The sequence below is a fragment of the Gopherus evgoodei genome, unplaced genomic scaffold, assembly GCF_007399415.2.
Source record: "Gopherus evgoodei ecotype Sinaloan lineage unplaced genomic scaffold, rGopEvg1_v1.p scaffold_39_arrow_ctg1, whole genome shotgun sequence".
NCBI classification, from domain to species: domain Eukaryota; kingdom Metazoa; phylum Chordata; order Testudines; family Testudinidae; genus Gopherus; species Gopherus evgoodei.
This window is the reverse complement of record NW_022060060.1, coordinates 216,014-236,494: the sequence shown is the minus strand read 5'-3', so window position 1 is coordinate 236,494 and position 20,481 is coordinate 216,014. Positions and strand designations below refer to the sequence as shown.

General features: G+C 52.7%; 1 pseudogene and 1 gene segment (V, D, J or C); one reads left to right on the top strand and one right to left on the bottom strand.

Annotated features, from left to right (window-relative positions):
* Positions 1–10,305, top strand: LOC115642207. The segment is given in 7 exon segments: positions 1–16; positions 1,829–2,128; positions 3,114–3,440; positions 3,662–3,988; positions 4,310–4,642; positions 9,629–9,762; positions 9,998–10,305. Coding segments are annotated over 7 exon segments (1,521 nt in total).
* Positions 10,306–15,336: 5,031 nt separating this feature from the next.
* On the bottom strand, positions 15,337–20,306 carry LOC115642206 (annotated as a pseudogene).
* Between the last annotated feature and the right edge of the window lie 175 nt (positions 20,307–20,481).

Sequence of the window (20,481 nt, the reverse complement as noted above, 5' to 3'; positions counted from 1 at the left end):
ATGTCCCTTGTCAGAGGTAACCCCTGAACTCACCGAGTGCAGGAACGCGTCTCCCTGAGCCGGCCCTGCCTCCTTCCACCAGCTCTGCCCTCATGCTCCATGCTGAGAGCCGGGCGGGGGGATTCCCAGCACACCTAGATGTGAGCTCGGCTGCCTGGGGCTGGACATAACTGGCAGCTCAGAAGCAACAGCTCAGGGGTCAACTTCCTAACTTGGCCTTTGAGTTGAGATGGCTCCGTTTTTGCAGCGCACTCAGCTGGAGACGCGTTGGGCTTCCTTTCCGGGGGACAAGCTCTGACGTCTCCAGCTAAAGCCCACTGGAGATGCAGACCCCGGTAAGTGCTCCCAAAGGCGCTTCAGCTTTGGGCATCTAGAAAGTGAGGCAGCTGGAATTCTTGGGAGATTTCTCCCACAGAGTTTGGGAAAGTGTCCAGAAAATCTTCATCCCAACTGGTTCGAATCTGAGTGGTTTCTTGAGTGGGAACCTGGCTAGAAAGGTCGTGAGCTAGGGATGGTGATAACCAGTCGACTACTGAGTTTGGGGGAGGGAAGGTTTTTTACCCTAACCCCAGAACTATGACCCTAAACCAAACCTTAAACCCAACTACTTAGACCCCCAACTCTGTCCTAGCTCCCTAACCATGACCCTAACCCCAGCATCTTAACCTCGACAGATGCACCCATTCCTTCACCTCAACACCCTAATCCTCATCCTTTCCCTAGAGTCCAATCTTCATCCTTAACCACGGCCCTCCTCCCTAACTCTGACCCCCAACTCTGACCCTCTCTTCAAACCCAACCCCTAACCCCAACGTCCCAACCTTATCCCCCAAACTCTGACTTTAGATTGCACAGGCTGCAATGGTCCTGGGATCAGTAGAGTCCTCATTGTTATTTCTCTGTAAAGTTCCTGGCACAATGAGACCTAATCCTAGACTGGGTTTTCTAGACCACTGTGATACAAGTACTAACAACCAATTATACCCCTAACCATAACCCCAGCTCTAACCCAAACCTCCCACCTTGACTCTCTGAGCACTAGGGTTTCTGTGTCTCCAGTTGGGTATCAAGCATCCCAGCCTCAGAAATATGAGTCATTGTCGCAAACTGACCCTTGGGGTAGGACCCAAGAGTCTCACTAACTCCCTCTGGGAAATGGCAGCAGAACTGGTTGGTATTTGAAGCTTGAATGGCTGCAAAATTTTCTAGAAATACAATCACAACACATTAAATATTGACCCAAACCATTAAACCATCGCCCATAATTCCATCTTTGCAACCTATAGCCCTTATCCCCAGCACCTGACCCTAACCGCTAACCCTTAATCCTCCTCCCCACGTATAATTATAACCCGAACTCTAACCCAAAGGTCCATATGTCCCGGGTTCAATTGACAGTCCCAGTCTTTCTGAGGATATCTAACCACGTGTGTTTGAGCCATAGAAATGCTTACGAGCCAGCAGTGGCCATTGTTGTTACCATCTAGAAGGCTAATGAGAATATAACATTTAATATTCGTTCCCAAGCTAAAATCGCTAGTACAACAGGGTCTATTTAGCACCAAGAGAACTGGGGGCCCTGATCCTGCTCAGTCTGTGACACAACCTGGAAGACGGGTGGCAGCACAGACATTACTAAGACCTTGCAGCTGTCAACAGTCTCACCCCAAACTGTGCTGTGAGAATGGAGCAGCGTGGGGCTCACTAGGGGCATTCTCCCCCGGCATTGAGTGCTGGCCCCAGTGTCAATCTAGGGCCTGGTCTGCACAGAGTGGGGCAGGGCTCAGTGGGGCTGTGTCTTATGGCCTCGCTCTCTCTCCCTTTGCAGTTAGTGCCACGGCACCATCTGTCTTCCCCCTGACCTCCTGCACCAGCGATGTCACCACCTCCCAGGTCACCTTCGGCTGCCTGGCCAAAGGCTACTTCCCCGAGCCGGTCACCGTGACATGGAGCCCAAATGTCGGCTCCTCGGGCGTGAGGACCTATCCCTCCGTGCTGCAACCTTCCAGCGGCCTCTACTCGCTCAGCAGCCAGGTCACCGTCCCGGCCAGCAGCTGGGAGTCTAACACCTATCGATGCACCGTAGAGCACCAGCCCACCCGCTCCAGCATCTCCAAGGAAATCCCAAGTAGGGAAAGCGCGGCGCGGCCTGGGGAGGGAGGGGGGTGGGAAGGGCTGGGGGGTCTCGCAGGACCCTGCTCTGGTGACTGCTGCAGGGAGAGAGGATGGGCGCCTGCTAGTGCTGTGAGCCAGTGGAGTCGCAGGGGTGGGTGGGTGGAGAGAGACACCACAGAGCGATGGGAGGGAATGGGGACAGGTAGATGGTGTTGGGTGCAGATAGCAGGGCTGGGGACTCAATAGGGGGCGCTATGCTGCAGGGAGCAGGGGGCTCAGCAGGGGGCGCTGTGCTGCAGGGAGCGGGGGGCTCAGCAGGGGGCGCTGTGCTGCAGGGAGCGGGGGGCTCAGCAGGGGGCGCTGTGCTGCAGGGAACCGGGGGCTCAGCAGGGGGCGCTGTGCAGCAGGAAATGGGGAGGGCTCAGCAGGGGGCGTTGTGCTGCAGGGAGCCAGGGGCTCAGCAGGGGGCACTGTGCTGCAGGGAGCAGGGAGGGCTCAGCAGGGGGCGCTGTGCTGCAGGGAGCGGGGAGGGCTCAGCAGGGGGCGCTGTGCTGCAGGGAGCCAGGGGCTCAGCAGGGGGCGCTGTGCTGCAGGGAGCAGGGAGGGCTCAGCAGGGGGCGCTGTGCTGCAGGGAGCAGGGAGGGCTCAGCAGGGGGCGTTGTGCAGCAGGGAGTGGGGAGGGCTCAGCAGGGGGCGCTGTGCTGCAGGGAGTGGGGAGGGCTCAGCAGGAGGCGCTGTGCTGCAGGGAGCAGGGAGAGCTCAGCAGGGGGCGCTTTGCAGCAGGGAGCGGGGAGGGCTCATCAGGGGGTGCTGTGCAGCAGGGAGCGGGGAGGGCTCAGTGGGGGGCGCTGTGCTGCAGGGAGCCGGGGGTTCAGCAGGGGGCGCTGTGCTGCAGGGAGCGGGGAGGGATCAGCAGGGGGCGCTGTGCTGCAGGGAGCCGGGGGCGAGGCAACTCAGGAGGGATCTGTACAGCAACTAACCCATCACCCTTCTCCCAGAGCCCATCCCTGCTGAGCCCCAAGCCCCCGAGGTGCACGTCCTCCACTCCTCCTGCACCACCAAGCCAGGTGCCATCCAGCTGCTCTGCTTCATCTCCGGCTTCTACCCTGAGCCTTTGAAGGTGGAATGGCTGGTTAACGGCGAGCCCGGGTTACTTCACGGGGACACTGCCCCTGCCAAGAAGGACGCCGACGGCCGCACCTTCATCACCCGCAGCAATGCCAGCGTCTCCCAGGATGTGTGGCTGGAGGGCAAGACGTACACCTGCCAGGTGTCCCACCCGGGCACTGGGAGCAAAAAGCAGGCCCACGCCCGCAAGTGCGAAGGTGACGCTGAGCAGGGACGGGCTGTCTGGAGAGGCGAGGGGGACACAGGAAGGGATGGAGGGGGGAGGGGAACATGTGAGACTGGGATGGGCTTAGTAGAAGACAGGGTGTGAGAGGAGACTGGGATGGGCTCTGTAGAGGACAGGGAGTGAGGGGAGACTGGGATGGGCTTGGCAGGGGAGACCAGGCCTAGCAGCTGACCTGGACTCTCCTGTCCCCAGAAGAAACAACATCTCCCAGCAACATCCAGGTCTTCCTGGTGCCCCCATCTCCTGCCGCCCTGTACGTGGCCCAGAGCCCCATGCTCACCTGCCTGGTGGTCAACCTGCCTAGCGACTCCGGCCTCCAGGTGGTCTGGTCCCGGGAGAAGCCAGGGTCCATTATCCCTGATCCCCTGACCCTCACTGAGCAGTTCAACAACACCTTCACCGCCTCCAGCTCCATGCCCATCTTCACCCGGGACTGGGAGGCCGGCGAGACCTTCACTTGCAAAGTGGAGCACTCGGACCTGATCTCGCCCCTCATCAAATCGATCTCCAAGAAGCCAGGTAAGAGGAGAGGAGGGTCTCTAAGGGGAGAGACTCAGTCCCAGGACCCAGCATGGAGGGATGCTCCTTATGGGGAAGCCCCAACCCCCAACAACCTGGGATCCTGGCCCCTGAGTCCTTTTGCATCCCCAAATCCCCACCCTCACGTTGTGCTCCAGAGATACCAGCTCCCAGTCCCCAGCCTCTCCATCCTGGAAGAGAGAGGGGATCTTCCTACTCCCACACACACACACATACACACACATACCATCCTTCTCCCCATCTGCCCCAGATGAGTAATGTGCATGGCTCATCTCTGTCCTCCATCCCCACTCACTGAAGGCAAGCACTCCGCCCCGGGCGTCTACCTCCTGCACCCCCACAGTGAAGAGCTGAGCAGCAAAGGAGACTCTGTCAGTGTCACCTGCCTGGTGCGGGGCTTCTTCCCCGAGGACATCTCGGTGCAGTGGATGAAGAACCATGAAGGTGAAAAGGAGACCAACTACATCACCACCCCGCCCATGAAGGATGGAGCCAGCGACTCGAACTTCTTCCTCTACAGCAAGCTGAAAGTCAGCAAGGCCAGCTGGAACAGAGGGGACACCTACACCTGCATGGTCACCCACGAAGCCCTCTCATTGAAGTTCACCCAACGCAGCATCAGCAAAATCTCTGGTAAATGAAGAAGGCTCCTCCCAGCCCCACTGCTAGCACTGTCCAGTACAGCTTCCTGTAAATAATCTCTGTGCCCTGCATGACAACAAGTGAATAAATGGAACTAGTCTGAGCTCACACCCAGGTCTCCTTCTTGTGGTGTGACTGGGTGAAATCTGCGAGTCGCCCAAGGTGGACGAGGTCCCAGGTTGCAGGCTGGGAGAAACTGAGATGCTATAAGGCTGGGGATGCCAATTCCCAGATCCTGTATGGGTGGATACATATATACCATGGATGGATGGGGAGATACATGGGTTGATGCCATGAAAGGAAATATGAGTAGTTGCCACGGAAGGAAGGATGGGTAGATATGTGGGTCCATGCCACGAAAGGAAGGATGGATAGATATGTGGGCCTATGCCGTGGAAGGAAGGACGGGTAGATATATGGGCCATGGAAGGAAGGATGAATACATGCACAAGTACATACACACCATGGAAACAGTGATGGAGAAGGGGGTAGATGCACAGTTACAGACATACTGCAGAGGAACAGACACATTCAAGCCAATCTCAGTTGGAAGGCCAGGTGTTCAGAGAGATGATTAAATGGATACATACTTCAGATGGCAGGACAAATACACTGAGATATCACAAGCAGCAAGAGAGAAATAGGGAGATCATTATTTGGATTAAATAAACCCCTATATCCCCAAATGAGACCAGGACCCTGTTGGGATGGGCACAGCACAGACAGCAGGAGACAGTCCTTCTCACAGCCTAAATAGAGAAAGAGGAGGAAGAGAACAGAGGTATCAGAAGGGGGAGAGTCCTGCCCAAAATTATCGAGCATGTCAATGACAGAGCTAGAAACAGAAGCCAGGTGTCCTGCGTGTCCCACCCAGTGTGCCTGCTACAAGACTGCACTGTACACAGGGATTAATGGTTGGATGGTTCAAAGAGGGTGGATGCCAATGGATAAATAGATGTCAAGGGATAGAAAAAATCCCTGGGGATCTGCAGAAGGGTGGATGGATGGATAGAGGGGTGTGTTGGGGGGCATAGATGGATGGATGGCGAATGTTGGATGGGCACACTTTCTGAAGGAGTGATGGATGAATAAATGGATGGAGTGTGATAGATGGATGGGTGGAGATGGGGATGAATGGATGTATACATGAACGGTGGTGGATTGGTAGTCACATATGGCACTGGACTGCTACCAATGGGGATGGGCAGGTGCCTGGATGAAGGGGTTGTTACACATAGTGAGTGAGTGAGAGATGAGGATGAAAGGATGGCTAAATATAATGGCTGACTACGCATGTTTGGGAAAGGATAGATGGCAATGGATGGATGAGAGTCAATGAGTACCGATGGTGATAGAGGGATGGGGTGGATGTATACTGAAAAGGATAGATAGATAGATAGATAGATAGATAGATAGATAGATAGATAGATAGATAGATAGATAGATAGATAGATAGATAGATAGATAGATAGATAGATAGATAGATGGGCTTGCCTGGGTGGACGGTGAGGGATGAGGATGGACGGATTGAATAATGGACTGCACATTGGATGGATGGTTAGAAACAAGAATGGATGGGTGGGTACAGATCTGTATGGATGGTGGAAGATACAGATATAGGGTTAGATGGATGTTTATGGATGAGGAAGGACAGATGGATGGTACAGATCAGGAGGGATGGATGGAAGATACAGGGATGGATGTATGTTTATGGATGAGGAAGGATGGATGGATGGTACAGATCAGGAGGGATGGATGGAAGATATAGGGATGGATGGGTGTTTATGGATGAGGAAGGATGGATGGATGGTACAGATCAGGAAGGATGGATGGAAGATATAGGGATGGATGAATGTTTATGGATGAGGAAAGATGGACGGATGGTACAGATCAGGAGGGATGGATGGAAGATATAGGGATGGATGGGTATTTATGGATGACGAAGGATGGATGGATGGATGGATGGTACAGATCAGGAGGGATGGATGGAAGATATAGGGATGGATGGATGTTTGTGGATGAGGAAGAATGGATGGATGGTACAGATCAGGAGGGATGGATGGAAGATATAGGGATGGACGGATGTTTATGAATGAGGAGGGATAGATGGATGGCACAGATCAGGAAGGATGGATGGAAGATATAGGGATGGATGGATGTTTATGGATGAGGAAGGATGGATGGATGGTACAGATCAGGAGGGATGGATGGAAGATATGGGGATATATGGATGTTTATGGATCAGCATGGATGGATGGATGGATGGCTAAGCAATCTCTAGGATCCCAGTGAGACAAGGCCCTCTAGGCTCAAACCTGTGCATGCCCAGAGGGGTGCCGTGTCAGGGTCAACATTTACCCCACATCCCATCCCACCCCAGAGAGGAGCAGGGAGAATTTTGAGACAGAATCAGTGGAGGGAGGGCAACTCAAATTCCCTGACCCCTACATACACCTCCCCTGCTAGCTAAGAAACTAAGGGGTCTCTCTCCACCCCATCCCTCCGTGGTAGCTGGGGAGGGGGTCATAGTGCAACAGACAGCAAACACCCCACACCAGGGATCAGCTTCTGGCACCCAGTGCTCGCAAAGCAGCAGCACTAGTAGGGCTGTTATCTGGAGCAGACACTAAGCAGGGACTCACCTAAAGTCTCACTAGGGCTGGTGACATGGGGGTAGGACAGAGGAGGCAGACTCATCTATGGCCCCGCACATGAGCCCCATCTCCTACGTAGCCCCAACAGGGCACCCACATGCACCCGTGTGTGTGTGTGTCAGCCTCAGGGCTGGATGGGCGAGCGCAGGGCTTGACCACACCAGTGCCAAGCCCAGCGCTCAGCACGTGGTGCCAAAGGGTGGGTAGCAGCAGCGGCAGTGTTAGGGCTGTAAAAGCAGCAGAGAGTCCTGTGGCACCTTACAGACTAACAGACATATTGGAGCGTGAGCTTTCCTGGGTGAATACTCACTTCGCCGGATGCTGTTATCCTGGGGCAGCGCAGGGGCACACACAGTAAGGGAGTGGGGAGGTTGCTGAGAAAGAGATAGAGAGAGAGAGATCTGGTACAGATGGACACACCTGTAACGTGGCATGACCCAGGGACCCTCCCACCTGAGCTGTCGTGTTTGTACACACAGAGAGACACACAACACAGAGAGACACAGACATGCACCCAGAGGCAGCCACGCAGCCTGTTCTCCCTCCACTCGCAGCCAGCTCTAAGATGCAGCTGTCTCTGGGACAGGTGTTACAGAATCTCTCACCCTGTGCTGAGCTGTGTCCTCTCTGGGGTGGAACATGGCGTCTGGTTATTCACGGACCCCTCCCCCGGCACTGGGCTATGTTTTACTCTGGGGTGGGGTATGCGGGAGTCAGTTTATATGGGGATACCTCACCCACGTCTAAGAAGCAGCTACCAACTCCAACCAAATCCTCGGAGCCCCCTTTACCTGGCTAGTGAGACCTGCATCACCCAGAAGCCAGTGGGCTCAGTATGGGGTGATCTCCCCTCACAGTCAGAGCTGACCTCAATGCCCCCACTGCTATGCTAGGGGTGCTGTGATACAGGGGGCACCATCTTTCCTCTGAGAGATAAACATGAGCCTCCCAATCATTAAATTACTCATGACTCCGTTCATCAAAGCAACAGTGATCAGCACACCCCATGCCAGCTACAGCTTGGCATTTAGGCAAAGGGTCCCTATCTAAACAGCCCCTGTGTGCCACCCCAAAGGGGGCACATCTCAGTGCCGGCTGAGAGACCACCTCTATAAACAGCCACCAGATGCCACCGTCCCAGTGCCACCCAAGGGAGCCCCAAATAAACAGCCCCAGAGGTTGCTGTGTTCCATCAGAAGTGACTCCTGAGTGTTTAGGTACATTGGGACCAGTGTCATAGAGGTACACGTGTGAAATCCAGTCATCCTGGTCTTTAGCGGGCTCCTCTGTTGTGGCCCCATCCTGGCACCTCACATACACCTATGAATTTACCCTCTAAGGGATCCTGAGCCACCTTTCTTGTGGGAATGGAGGGAGAGAGAGGGTGTGCAAAGGGAAAGAGCAAGTGAAGATGTGTGTAATGGATGGTTTGATGAATGGAGGGTTGTGTCTAGAGATAGATGGGTGGAGGGGTGTGTAGGGATGGATGGATGATATCCAGAAATGGATAGATGGAGGGGTGTGTGGTCATGGATGGACAGATGGATGGAGGGATGGTTGTATCTAGAAATGGATGTGTGGAGGGGTGTGTGGTCATGGATGGATGGGTGGATTGATGTGTGGGGATGGATGGATGGTTACATCTACAGATGGATAGATGGAGGGGTGTTTTGTCATGGATGGACGGATGGATGGAGGGGTGTGTGGGGATAGGTGGATGGTTGTATGTAGAAATGGATGGGTGGAGCGGTGTGTGGTCATGGATGGATGGTTGTATCTAGAAACGGATGGGTGGAGGGGTGTGTGGTCATGGATGGATGGTTGTATCTAGAAACGGATGGGTGGAGGGCTGTGTGGTCATGGATGGACAGATGGATGGAGGGATGGTTGTATCTAGAAATGGATGTGTGGAGGGGTGTGTGGTCATGGATGGATGGGTGGAGGGAAGTGTGGGGATGGATGGATGGTTATATCTAGAGATGGATAGATGGAGGGGTGTTTGGTCATGGATGGACGGATGGATGGAGGGGTGTGTCGGGATAGATGGATGGTTGTATCTAGAAATGGATGGGTGGAGGGGTGTGTGGTCATGGATGGATGGTTGTATCTAGAAATGGATGTGTGGAGGGGTGTGTGGTCATGGATGGATTGGTGGAGGGGTGTGTGAGGATGGATGGCTGGATGTGTCTGGAGCGGGAATGGGGGAGGGATGGAAGGATTGGTAGAGAAGGGGATAGGCAGGTTGGTGCTGGACGCACAGTCCGAGCTCTCTCTGTCACAGTGGCTGAGTCCGAGCTGATGTCTCTTTCTCTCTCCTCAACAGAGGTGATCGTGTCTGGTGAGTTTTGCAGCGAGGACGAGGATGAGGAGCTGGATGGACTCTGGTCAAGCATCTCGGTCTTCATCACCCTCTTCCTCTTGAGCGTGTGCTACAGCGCCACCGTGACCCTGTTCAAGGTGAGAGAGAGAACAAACGTAGGAATGAAGGAATTAACGCCTTTAGCACAGTAGAGGGCAGCGTGGAGGGGAAAGAAAGAAGAGAGGAATGAAGGAGAAAGGAGAATGGGTGAATAAGACAGAGACTGAATGAATGAGACACAGACAGAAAAGCAGGAAGGAATGACACAGACAGACAGAGCAGCTCCCCCCAGCACTGACCCCTCTCACCCTTCCTCTCTCTGCCCCACTGCAGGTGAAGTGGTTTTTCTCCACCCTGGTGCAGCTGAAGAAGGCGAGTGGCCCCGAGTACAAGAACGTGATCCAGCGCGTGGTGTAGAAGCTGCTCCTCCCATCTGCCCAGAGACAAGGGTTCGGGGCTTCTGGCTCCATTGGTGACACCACTCTGAGTCCCACAGATGCCCCCCGCCAGCGCTGTGCCCCTGGGAGACCCCTCAGGGGGGGGAGACAGGACCTCACTCCACATGGCCTAATCAGCCCTCAGCCACTAGGGATGCTGCCCTGCTCGGAGCCTGGCTAAGACTGGACAACTTGTATCATGCAGGGAACCAGCGCCGCTAGCAAGGGAACAACCCTTCTCCCACTTCCCACCCTCCTGAGCCCAACAGTCCCTGCTCTGGGGCTGGATCAGAGCCAGCGCCCCTAGAGAGGAAAGGCCTCACTTCCCTTCCCCACCCCCTGTGCCAGCCAGCCCCCCGCCCTGGGGCAGGACCATAGCCAGAGTTGTGTCTGTCATGCTGTATGTTGCATATTTAGCTTTTCACTGGGATTTTTGTGGGTGGTATGTGTCTGTGACTTTTATTGTGTGCACTGAGTGACAATAAATAAATAAATAAATAAATACATAAACAAATCAGGCTCCATCTCATTCATAACCTCCATCCCGGACTTTCAGGGACCCCTGATGCCCTCCACAGGGGCATGTCATGTCTGTAGGGGTGCTTCCGGGCATGGGGAATAAAATGACAGGTGCCCGCTGAACTGGCCCCAATGGGAGATAGGGGTCTAGCTACAAACCCAGAGAACTGGGGCCTCGTCCCTCAGCCTATACAGGCTGGGACGGATGGGCAGGAAGGGGAGATCTCTGGGGCAGAGAAAGCCATTGGTCAGATAGGGTGGCATGCATGAGAAAGAAAGAAAGAAAGAAAGAAAGAAAGAAAGAAAGAAAGAAAGAAAGAAAGAAAGAAAGAAAGATGTGTATGTATGAGGATGGACAGTTGTGTAGATAGATACCTGTGGCTTACATTCTCCTTGGTAAAATCTCCCAAAACCCATCCTGAAATGCAGCTACCAGTTTTGAACTCATTTTATTCTGGATCAAACTCAAAATTCCTGTGTAAGTTGCAAGTTAAAGAAAGGAGCCAATGAGACTCTTCGCCATTGACAGATTCCAGGTTGACCAGAACTTGGGACACAGATGCGTGTGCACGCACGCACACACACGCGCACAAGGAAATCCAGTCCTTGCCATGGGATGGGGTTGGAGGATGGAGGGGAATGGGGCTGAGTTCAAGTTCCAGCATGGGCTGCCCTTGGGGACGTCCAGGGAAGGACTCTGCCCTCCCTGCTCTGGGCTCTGCAAAGTTCAGACCCTTCAGTGGCCGTTGTCGTGCCCTCTGAGTTGCTGTGGAACTTTGTCCCTCCAGGGGTCTGGAGAGAGGGCAGGAGCCTGGGAGGGCTGATGATGGAGGGAGGGAATGAAGAGGATGAAGCAATGCTGTACACCTCCTAGGAGCCCAGAGCCGGGCACTCACCGCACCTGTGGGACACAGAGAGCAGAGTGGTTCGGCCAGTGCCGTTGGACCCGGCGTTGCTCTCATGGGCAGCATCCTACGCTGGAAGAGCAAGGCCAGAAGGGTCCTTTGGGACCATCTAGCCTGTCCTGCTGTGTAGCCTGGGCCATGGACCTGGTCCAGTCACGCCTGCATCCTGCCAGAGTCTCTGCGTTGAGCTGGAGCTCAAATTCCAGACAGAGACACCGGCCTTGTCAAACTGCCTCAGGGAATGGCCACTGCCCAGCGGGTGCCGCACACCAACTCCCTGGGGAGACACGGCTGTCTAAGCCGATTCTGCTTCTGGTTCCAGGTCCCAGCACCGTGTCCCCACCACAGAACCGGCTTCACAGGCTGCTATGGCCCTTTGTGCATCTGGGCCCCACTACGGATCCTTAGTGATCATGGCTGAGTGGTTAGTGATTGACGCTCATTGGTCCTTGAACATTTGTTCTGGCTTCTTAATTAGTGATCATTCCTTTTTGGTCATTGATCATTCATTGCTGATTATGGATAAATGATTATGGTCAGTTAATAATTACTAGTAGCTTATTAATGGTTGATGCTTGATCCTTGATTAACATTCATTACTGATCTGTGAGAATTGATTATTGATAATCAATTGCAGATTAATGGCTACTCAGCATTAATTACAGATCACTAGGTACTGACCAGAAATAGCCAATCCCTGATTATTGATTTCTCAGTGATAAATGATTGGAATTGATAATAGACTCTTGATTCTCATTCATTGATCACTGCTGAGTCAATCTTGATGGGAAACTCGCTCATTAGTGATGATGCTCATAAGCCCAGCAGAAGTTAAGAAGTTGCCCAAAGCATTTCCCCAGAGCTGTGATAGCCAGGGCCATCCAGAGGATTCCCGCCGAATTGCCACCAAAGACATTGGACTATAACAGGGTTTCTCAAACAGAGGTCGCTGCTTGTGTACAGAAAGCCCCCAGCGGGCCAGGCCAGGATGGTGTGTTTACCTGTCCCATCTGCAGGTCCGGCCAATCGCGGCTCCCACTGGCCACGGATTGCTGCTCCAGGCCAATGGGGGCTGTGGGAAGCGGCATGGGCCAAGGGACTTACTGACTGCCACTTCCAGCAGCTCCCGTTGGCCCGGAGCAGCAATCCGTGCCCGGCGGGAGCCGCAATGGGCCAGACCTGTGGACGGGGCAAGTAAACACACTGGCCCGGCCCACCAGGGGCTTTCCCCACACAAGCAGCAACCCCTGTTTGAGAAACCCTGGACTATAACCTGAAAAACTCGTTCAAGGGACTCTTTGCAACTCTGAAGCCAACCACCTCTGCTATGAAACTGACCTAAGAACTCAAGTCCTACCTTTATGTATGTGTCTTTTAACCAGTACTCACTCTCTCACTCTTATCTTTTCTAATAAATTGTAACTTACTTCATAAGAATTGACTGTTTGGGTAAGATCTGAAATACTCATTGACCTGGTGGGTAATGTCTCCAATCCTTTGGGACTGACAGAACTTTTATATGATGAACAAGATTTTCAGTAATCCTCATCCTGTCTGGGTGGGAGCTCAAGGCTGGGTTACTCTAAGGAAGCTGTATTTCTGTCTTCTGGGTAACCAGTAAGGTATTTTAGAAGCTGTTTTGTTTCTAGTCTGATGAATTTATCAGGATAACCACCAGTCTGGGGGGATTGGCTGCCCCATTCTTTGCAATTTGCCCCGATTGTGTGATCTCAGCATGGCCCCCCAGGGACCCCAGTCACTCTCCATGCAGGTACTTATACATATCATTGAAGCCAACTCTTGAATGTCTCTTTCATAAGCTCAGCTGATTCAGCTTCTCCAATCTCTCACTGGAAGGTATTTTCTCCAGCCCTCTAATCATTTTTCTAGCTCTCTTTTGCACCCTCTCCAATTTTTCAACCTTCTTTTTGAATATTGGACAAGAGAATGGCCACAGTGCATGGGACCAATTGTCCAGCTACTCCAGTATCCTGTCTTCCAACAGTGGCAGATACCAGATGCATCAGATGGAATGGCCAGAATGGGACAATGGTCAAATGATTAATCCACTGTCATACAGTCCCAGCATCTGACCATAAGAGGCTTAGGGACACCAAGAACATAAGGTTGCATCAATGACCTGCTTGGCTAATAGTCATTGATGGACCTATTCTCCACGAATTTATCAAATTCTTTTTTGAACCCAGTTATGCTTCTGGACTTCACAACATCCTTAGTCAACAAGTTCCACAGCTTGACTCTGTTGTGTGATTGCTGTAAACCTGTGGCCATTTAATTTCATTGGGTGAACCATGGTTCTTGTGTTATGTGAAGGAGTAAATAACACTTCCTTTTGTCACACGAGTCATGAGTTTATCGACCTCTGTAAAATCCCCCCAGTTGTCTCCCTAGATGAACAGTCCCAGCCGCTTTAATCTCTTCTCATATGGAAGCTGTTCCATAGCCCTGATCATTTCTGTTGCCCTTCTCTGAACCTTCTCTATTTCTGTTCTATCTCTTTGGCGATGGGGTGACCAGAACTGTGCACAGCAGTCAAGGTGTGGGCGTGCCGTGGATTTATACAGAGGCAATGTGGTATTTGCTGTCTTATTATCTGTCCCTTTCCTAATGATTCCCAACATGTCGTTACTGCTTCTGACCACTGCTGCAGGTTCACCCCAGAACCGGATGCTGTATTCCAGTGTCAGTCTCCCCAGTGCCGTACTCAGAAGTGAAATCACTTTCCCTGGTCACCACCCCCCTGGTCACACATCCAGGGACAATGGGGACGGAGCTCGTGGCAATGAAAGATCCTAACTCAGTCTCACCCTGATGCCTAGCTCCCTGCAGACATAACATCAGATTCCTGGGGGCTCTGCCTCTGCATCTTATGTGGTCAGGTGAGGACGCATCTGCTAGTGGTTCTGACGCCATAGCAGCCAGGGCTACATTGCTAGACAGATGCGATGGTTAAGATGCAAGTTGGAGATGGGAAAACAGGGCTCTATTCCCATCTCTCCCACTGATCTGCAGTGTGACCAGAGACAAGCCACTTGGGCTGGGGTCTTTAAAGGACTCTTAGGCAGTTAGTTGCCACTGAAATAAATTCATAATTCCAAGGGGAGTTGGGCATCTCACCCCTCTGAGCATCCCGGATATAATCCTTTTGTGCCAAAATATCCCCTCCCAGCCTCTCTGTGGACAGGGATGGACAGCTAGACTCATGACACTGCATGAGGATGGATGGATGTTGTAGAAGCTAATATAGACAGATGACATTGCAGATGTTGGACGGATGGACAGGATTGCAAAAGGGAGAACAGACAAACTCAGATATTGCCAACCGAAATATGGATAAACAGACACAGTGCAGAGAGAGAGATTTGCAAGTGGGCAGGAAAATGGACAGCTAGTAAAGAGGGGGAAACAGACACAAGTACAGCAGAGGATAGAATGGATGGATAGATCCTGCCACAAGGAAACACCAAAGGGTTATTGGAGAGGGATGAGAACCAGGAGTCCTGGCTGCCAACCCTGACACAACCCCCCTGCTATAACCCACTAGACCCCCACACACACACTCTGCCCCCAGAGCTGGAAAAAGAACCCAGGAGTCCTGACTCTCCATCCCCTTCTCTCTCATTAATTTGCACATTTCATCCCACACACAAATGTGTAACACCCAGTCTCACTGACCTGAAACCGGATCAGAGCTGGTGACCCCTAGAGACAAAAGGATCCATGTCCCATTCCCTACACCCTGAGCCAGGCAGATTGGGGCAAGTGCCCCCTACAGGGGAAAGGCTGAGTTCTAACCTTGAATCTTGCGGATGGTCTTGACAATGGCCGACGGGATGTCTCGGTGTTTCATGGTGCAGGTGAACTCCTCCCCCGCCTGCCACTCCTCCACGCACACCCGCAGGATGCTGGTTGCACTGTAGGTACCATCTTCCTGCAGCACCGGATCCCTGGAGACCACGGCCATGGGCCCCCGCTACCCCGGTTCCAGGACACCTCCAGGTTGCTGGGGTCTACATGCCGCTCACCAAACAACTGATGGTGGCGTTCTGCGCTATGTAGAGGTCCTCCAGGGAAGGCAGAAGGAGAGACATCTTCAGTGGGTGTTGATTACAGTTGCTGCTACCTGGTTAGGGGCAGGAGGCAACGTTGAGGGCTGGAATGAGCCAATACTCAGGAGGCACCAGCTGATAAATAAGTACCTCTGCCTCAGGGGAACAAAGCCGAGGGGCTGTTTGGGAAGGGCCCGAGGATCATTGGGGTGGGAAATAGGGCACTGGCTTCCCTGATGGAAGGGGCACGATCCTCATCTCATGGGGCATCAAGAATAATGACTGAGGTTTTCCAACACACCCCGGGATTGGGATTTCTGGGTCCCATTATTATTATTTGGGTCTCTGGGTCCCATGAGCAGATCTGAAGGCCTCTGGCTCCCATGGGAGAAAGACCCATTGGTGAAATCACGGCAGGGGACAGACCTGCCATGTTTGCTCAAATCAGGGTCCTTCCAGTCTCAAATTCACGAGCCCAACGAAGATGGCAGAGATGACAGCTGGGACACAGAGAGGAGAAACGACCTGCCCATGGTAATTCCTGACTCCTTTCCCCCATGCTCTAACCACTAGCCCCCACTCCCCTCCCACAGCTGGGGATAGAACCCAGCAGTCCTGGCTCCCAGCCCCCTGCTGGCACTACTAGATCCTGCATCCAGAGCTCAGGACACAACTCACATCCCCTAAACCCCTTCCCCTACACAGGCAGAAGGTGCTCTTTATATTTCACCCCAGTGATATTCTGGCTGCTGGTCTCCCAAAGTCCCTCAGGGTTGTGACCACAACTCTCACTGCAAGCCGATGTGAGAGTTGAGAGCGTGAATCCCTTTGGAAACCCCAGCATTGAAGCCTGAACTGGTGCTAGCTCCCTCACTAGCCCCTGGGAGTAATGGGGGGCCCTGGCCATATTGGGATGAACAACCCTCTCGTCGCCCTTTGGAAGCTTCAACTCACAATTCTGTGGCTTCGCCTTCACCTTCACCGTTTCATTCAGCGTCATGTGCCACACCAGGCAGAAATACTGGGGCCCTGCTTCTCCTTCCCCCGTGGGCCTGGAGACTCTCAAGATGCTCTGAGTGGAGTAGGCCTCACCAGATCTGACACAGGGACACTGCTGTAGTGGGAGGCAGGGACTATGGAGCTGTTGTGCTCCCAGCAGAGGTTGACGTCTGCCGGGAAGAATCCAGTGACGTCACGGAGGAATGTGTGGAAATCTTTCTTCCCTGGAGTTTCCTCTGAATCCAGGCAGGAGACAGTGGCTGAGACAGTAGGCACATGGGCAGGGTAGGCTGGAAGGGACAGAGATGTGAGATGAAGCTAATTTCTCTCCCAGGGATGGAATATGTCTCCTCTTAGTCCCTTGGTGGAACATGTGAGGGGTGGCCAACCTTGGCCATATTATTATGGTATTTGCTGTTTTTCCTTAAATCCACAGCTTATGCTATGACCATGGAATCTCAGCTTTCATTTAGGGTCTAGCCCCACTGGCTGTAAAGAAAAGTCTGAAAACATGATCCCCACTCACTCCCTTTGTTCCTGACTCACAAACCAGGAAGCAAATAAAAGCAGCCCAACATTTATTAACATTTCTAGATTTTTTGCACCTGTTTCACAACTTTGTGCTTTGAAAAATTGAAAAGGGCTCATAGAAGAGCCTCAGTGATGATTCAGTAGCTGTAAATGAGAGATTTAAGGAGCTATATTGATTCAGTTCAGGGTAAACTGAAGATGTGACTTGAATAGTGTATGAATACCTTCCCGGGGATAAAACATCAGGTACTAAAACAGGGTTTCTCAAACAGGGGTCGCCGCTTGTGTAGGGAAAGCCCCTGGCGGGCTGGGCCGGTGTGTTTACCTGCCCCATCTGCAGGTCCCGCCGATCGCGGCTCTCACTGGCTGTGGATCCTGCTCCGGGCCAATGGGGGCTGCTGGAAGCAGCATGGGCCAAGCGACTTACTGGCAGCCGCGTCCAGCAGCTCCCATTGGTCTGGAACAGCAATCCACGGCCAGTGGGAGCCACGATCAGCCAGACCTGTAGATGGGGCAGGTAAACACACGGGCCCGGCCAACCAGGGGCTTTCCCTACACAAGCTGCGACCCCGCTTTGAGAAACCCTGTACTAAAAAGTTCTCTAATCTAGCAGAAAAGGCAGAACAAGAACCAATGGCCGGAAACTGAAACCAGACACGTTCAAATTCGTTGTAAGGCAACAATATGAGAAGAAAACCATTAGAACAAACTATCAAGAGAAGTGGTGGATTCTCCATCTCCTGAGGGGTTCCAATCCAGACGGGACGTGTCTCTAGATGAAGCGTTAGTCAAAGATATGTTACTGAGCTCGACGAAGGGATAAATGAGTGAAATACTCTGGCCAGGGAAACATGAGGTCTGACTAGATGACCTGATGATCCCTTCTGGCCTCAGACTCAATGAATCTACCTTTGATGGACCATCTTAACCCTACTTTCTATCTTCTGTCCCTCATCACCTCTTCTGAGGGCCCCGGCTGAATCACCACTTTGAAAGACCCAGGAAATATCCACCAGATCCTCCTCTATTGCCTCGCCTCCCTACTGGAGTCTAGTGAATTGCAAGGCCTTCATTTTCCATGGCAGAAGCTGGTCTGAGAACATGCAGCCTGACTATTATTGTGGTGGTGTCTACCGGCCCAGACTGAGACCACAACCCCCTCCTGCGAGCCAGCGAAGGGACGTGAAAGAGAGCCCCTGTTCCAGAAACAGACACCAGCTGAGAGAAACAAAGGACCCTTATCCCCACTTTGCAGGCTTGGGCACAGAGCGAGAGTAAAGTGACTTTGGCTGAGTTCACACAGGGAGTTGGGAGTTACACGCGGACGTACTCACTTGTGTCCATGAGTGGCATATCCTGGGTGACTTCTCCAAAAGAAGGAGGTGTCACTTTGCAAGTGAACTTGGTCCTGCTCTTCCATTACTCCAAGCTTATTTCGTGGGTGCTGATGACGCTCGGGATCCCATTGCTTTGTTCCAGGTTTCCTGTCTCTGCATCAGAGCTGGCTTTCTCATCACTTCCCAAGCCACCTGAACATCTACCAAGCTATAACCCAGCACGTCACACAGGCTGTCTCCCCAATCAGGTCATCGTAAGACGGCTCGGTGACAGAGACAGATGGAGTCACTGAGGCAGGCTCAGAAATACAAAGGACTTGTTTCAATAGGGAAAGAAGAGCAGAAGACTCCATGAACTCCCTGCACCATGAAGGATACTACAGTGACGGGTGTTACAGAATCATAGAATAACAGGGTTGGAAGGGACCTAAGAAGGTCATCTGATCCAACCCCCTGCTCAAAGCAGGACTAATCCCCAGACAGATTTTTTACCCTAGTTCCCTAAATGGCCCCCTCAAGGATTGAATTCACAACCCTGGGTTTAGCAGGCCAATGCTCAAACCACTGAGCTATCCCTCCCCTCTTAGAGGGGTACTGTCAGTCCCCTAATTTGTGAGCCTCAATTTCATGGGATGTTAGAAGGAAGAAAGATAGAAATCATTGAAAAAAAGCCTCTTTCTAGCTATTGACAATCCCGTAGCACTTTCTATCTCTCCATATACACTTTCCTGTGCAGACCTCCAGCTCTTTATTACTAATTATTCACGTACACATATCCCCTTTCTCCATCCATCCATCAGACCTGTCTTTCTACCCAGCCGTCACATCCATGTTCCCTTCCAGTCATTCCTCCTTCTATCCACACTATCTAGCTCTCTATCCATCCAGCCTGCATATCTTTCACTGCACCCATCCATCCCTCTCCCACCCACTCCTAGTATCCATCTCTCAATTGTATTTCTATGTCACCCTGGGATCTGGGCACAGTAAGAGGCTGGTTTCCAGGTAACCCTTCATCCCACCCCACCGTGCACGGCCACAGCCCCTCACCCAAGCACTCGCTGGTGTCGTGCATGGAGTACTCCGTTCCCCTCACTGAGTGGGTCACTACACAGGTGTAGATGTCCCCCTGCTCCCAGCTCTCCCTGGTGATGTTCACTTGCCTCTGGCCCACGTAGGTGCCGTTTGTGGCGTTCCCAATAGAGAAGTCCGTGGTGGGAAGATTCCTCTTCTCGCCGTTCACCAGACATTCCACTTTGGCTGCCCCTGGGCTGAATCTCAGGAGGAGGCAAACCACCTCCAGCTGCTTCTCCATGGTGTTGCGCTCACAGGAGGGGCCCAGGAGGCAAACCTCAGCATGAATAAGAGCCTCAAATACTGGCAGCAGAGAGACAAAATGGATACCAGCTCAGAATCATGAATCAATTGCATTTGTACGGCACCGAGCACAATGTGCTCAAGTCCTGACTGACAATAGAGAGAGGAAAGATTTACCTTTCCCTCCTTCCTTCCCTCGGCACCATTCCATCTCTCTATCACTCTGTCTATGTCATCTCTCCAGCTATCCCGCCTTGTTTCCATCCATACTTCTGTATCTCCATTTGCCCATCCACCTAGCCCATGCTCCGTACCATCCTTCCCTCTCTTTCACTCTCTCCATCTTTCCCTCGTCTCTGTCCATCCATACATCCATCCCTTTTCTTCTCTATCCTCCCTTCCATGGACTTTATCATTCTATCTCCCCCACTCCCTCTGACACTTTAGTGCACCCTTCTGCCTCAGTCCTTTCCTCATTCTCTGGCACCCCAACATAGCTCGCCAATCGTGATCTCCACATCTATCATTTTACGGGATGGGGTGTGCTCCACACTGCACTGGCAGGTGTTGTGTGCCAGGCCTCAGGAAGGGGCGGTGAGCTGGCTGACGAGGATGAAGGCCCTGCCACTGCTCTGTGCCGTGGCTGGGAAGTCTTGATCCCGTTGGTCACTCTGCCAGAATTCCACTTGATGTCCACGGGCT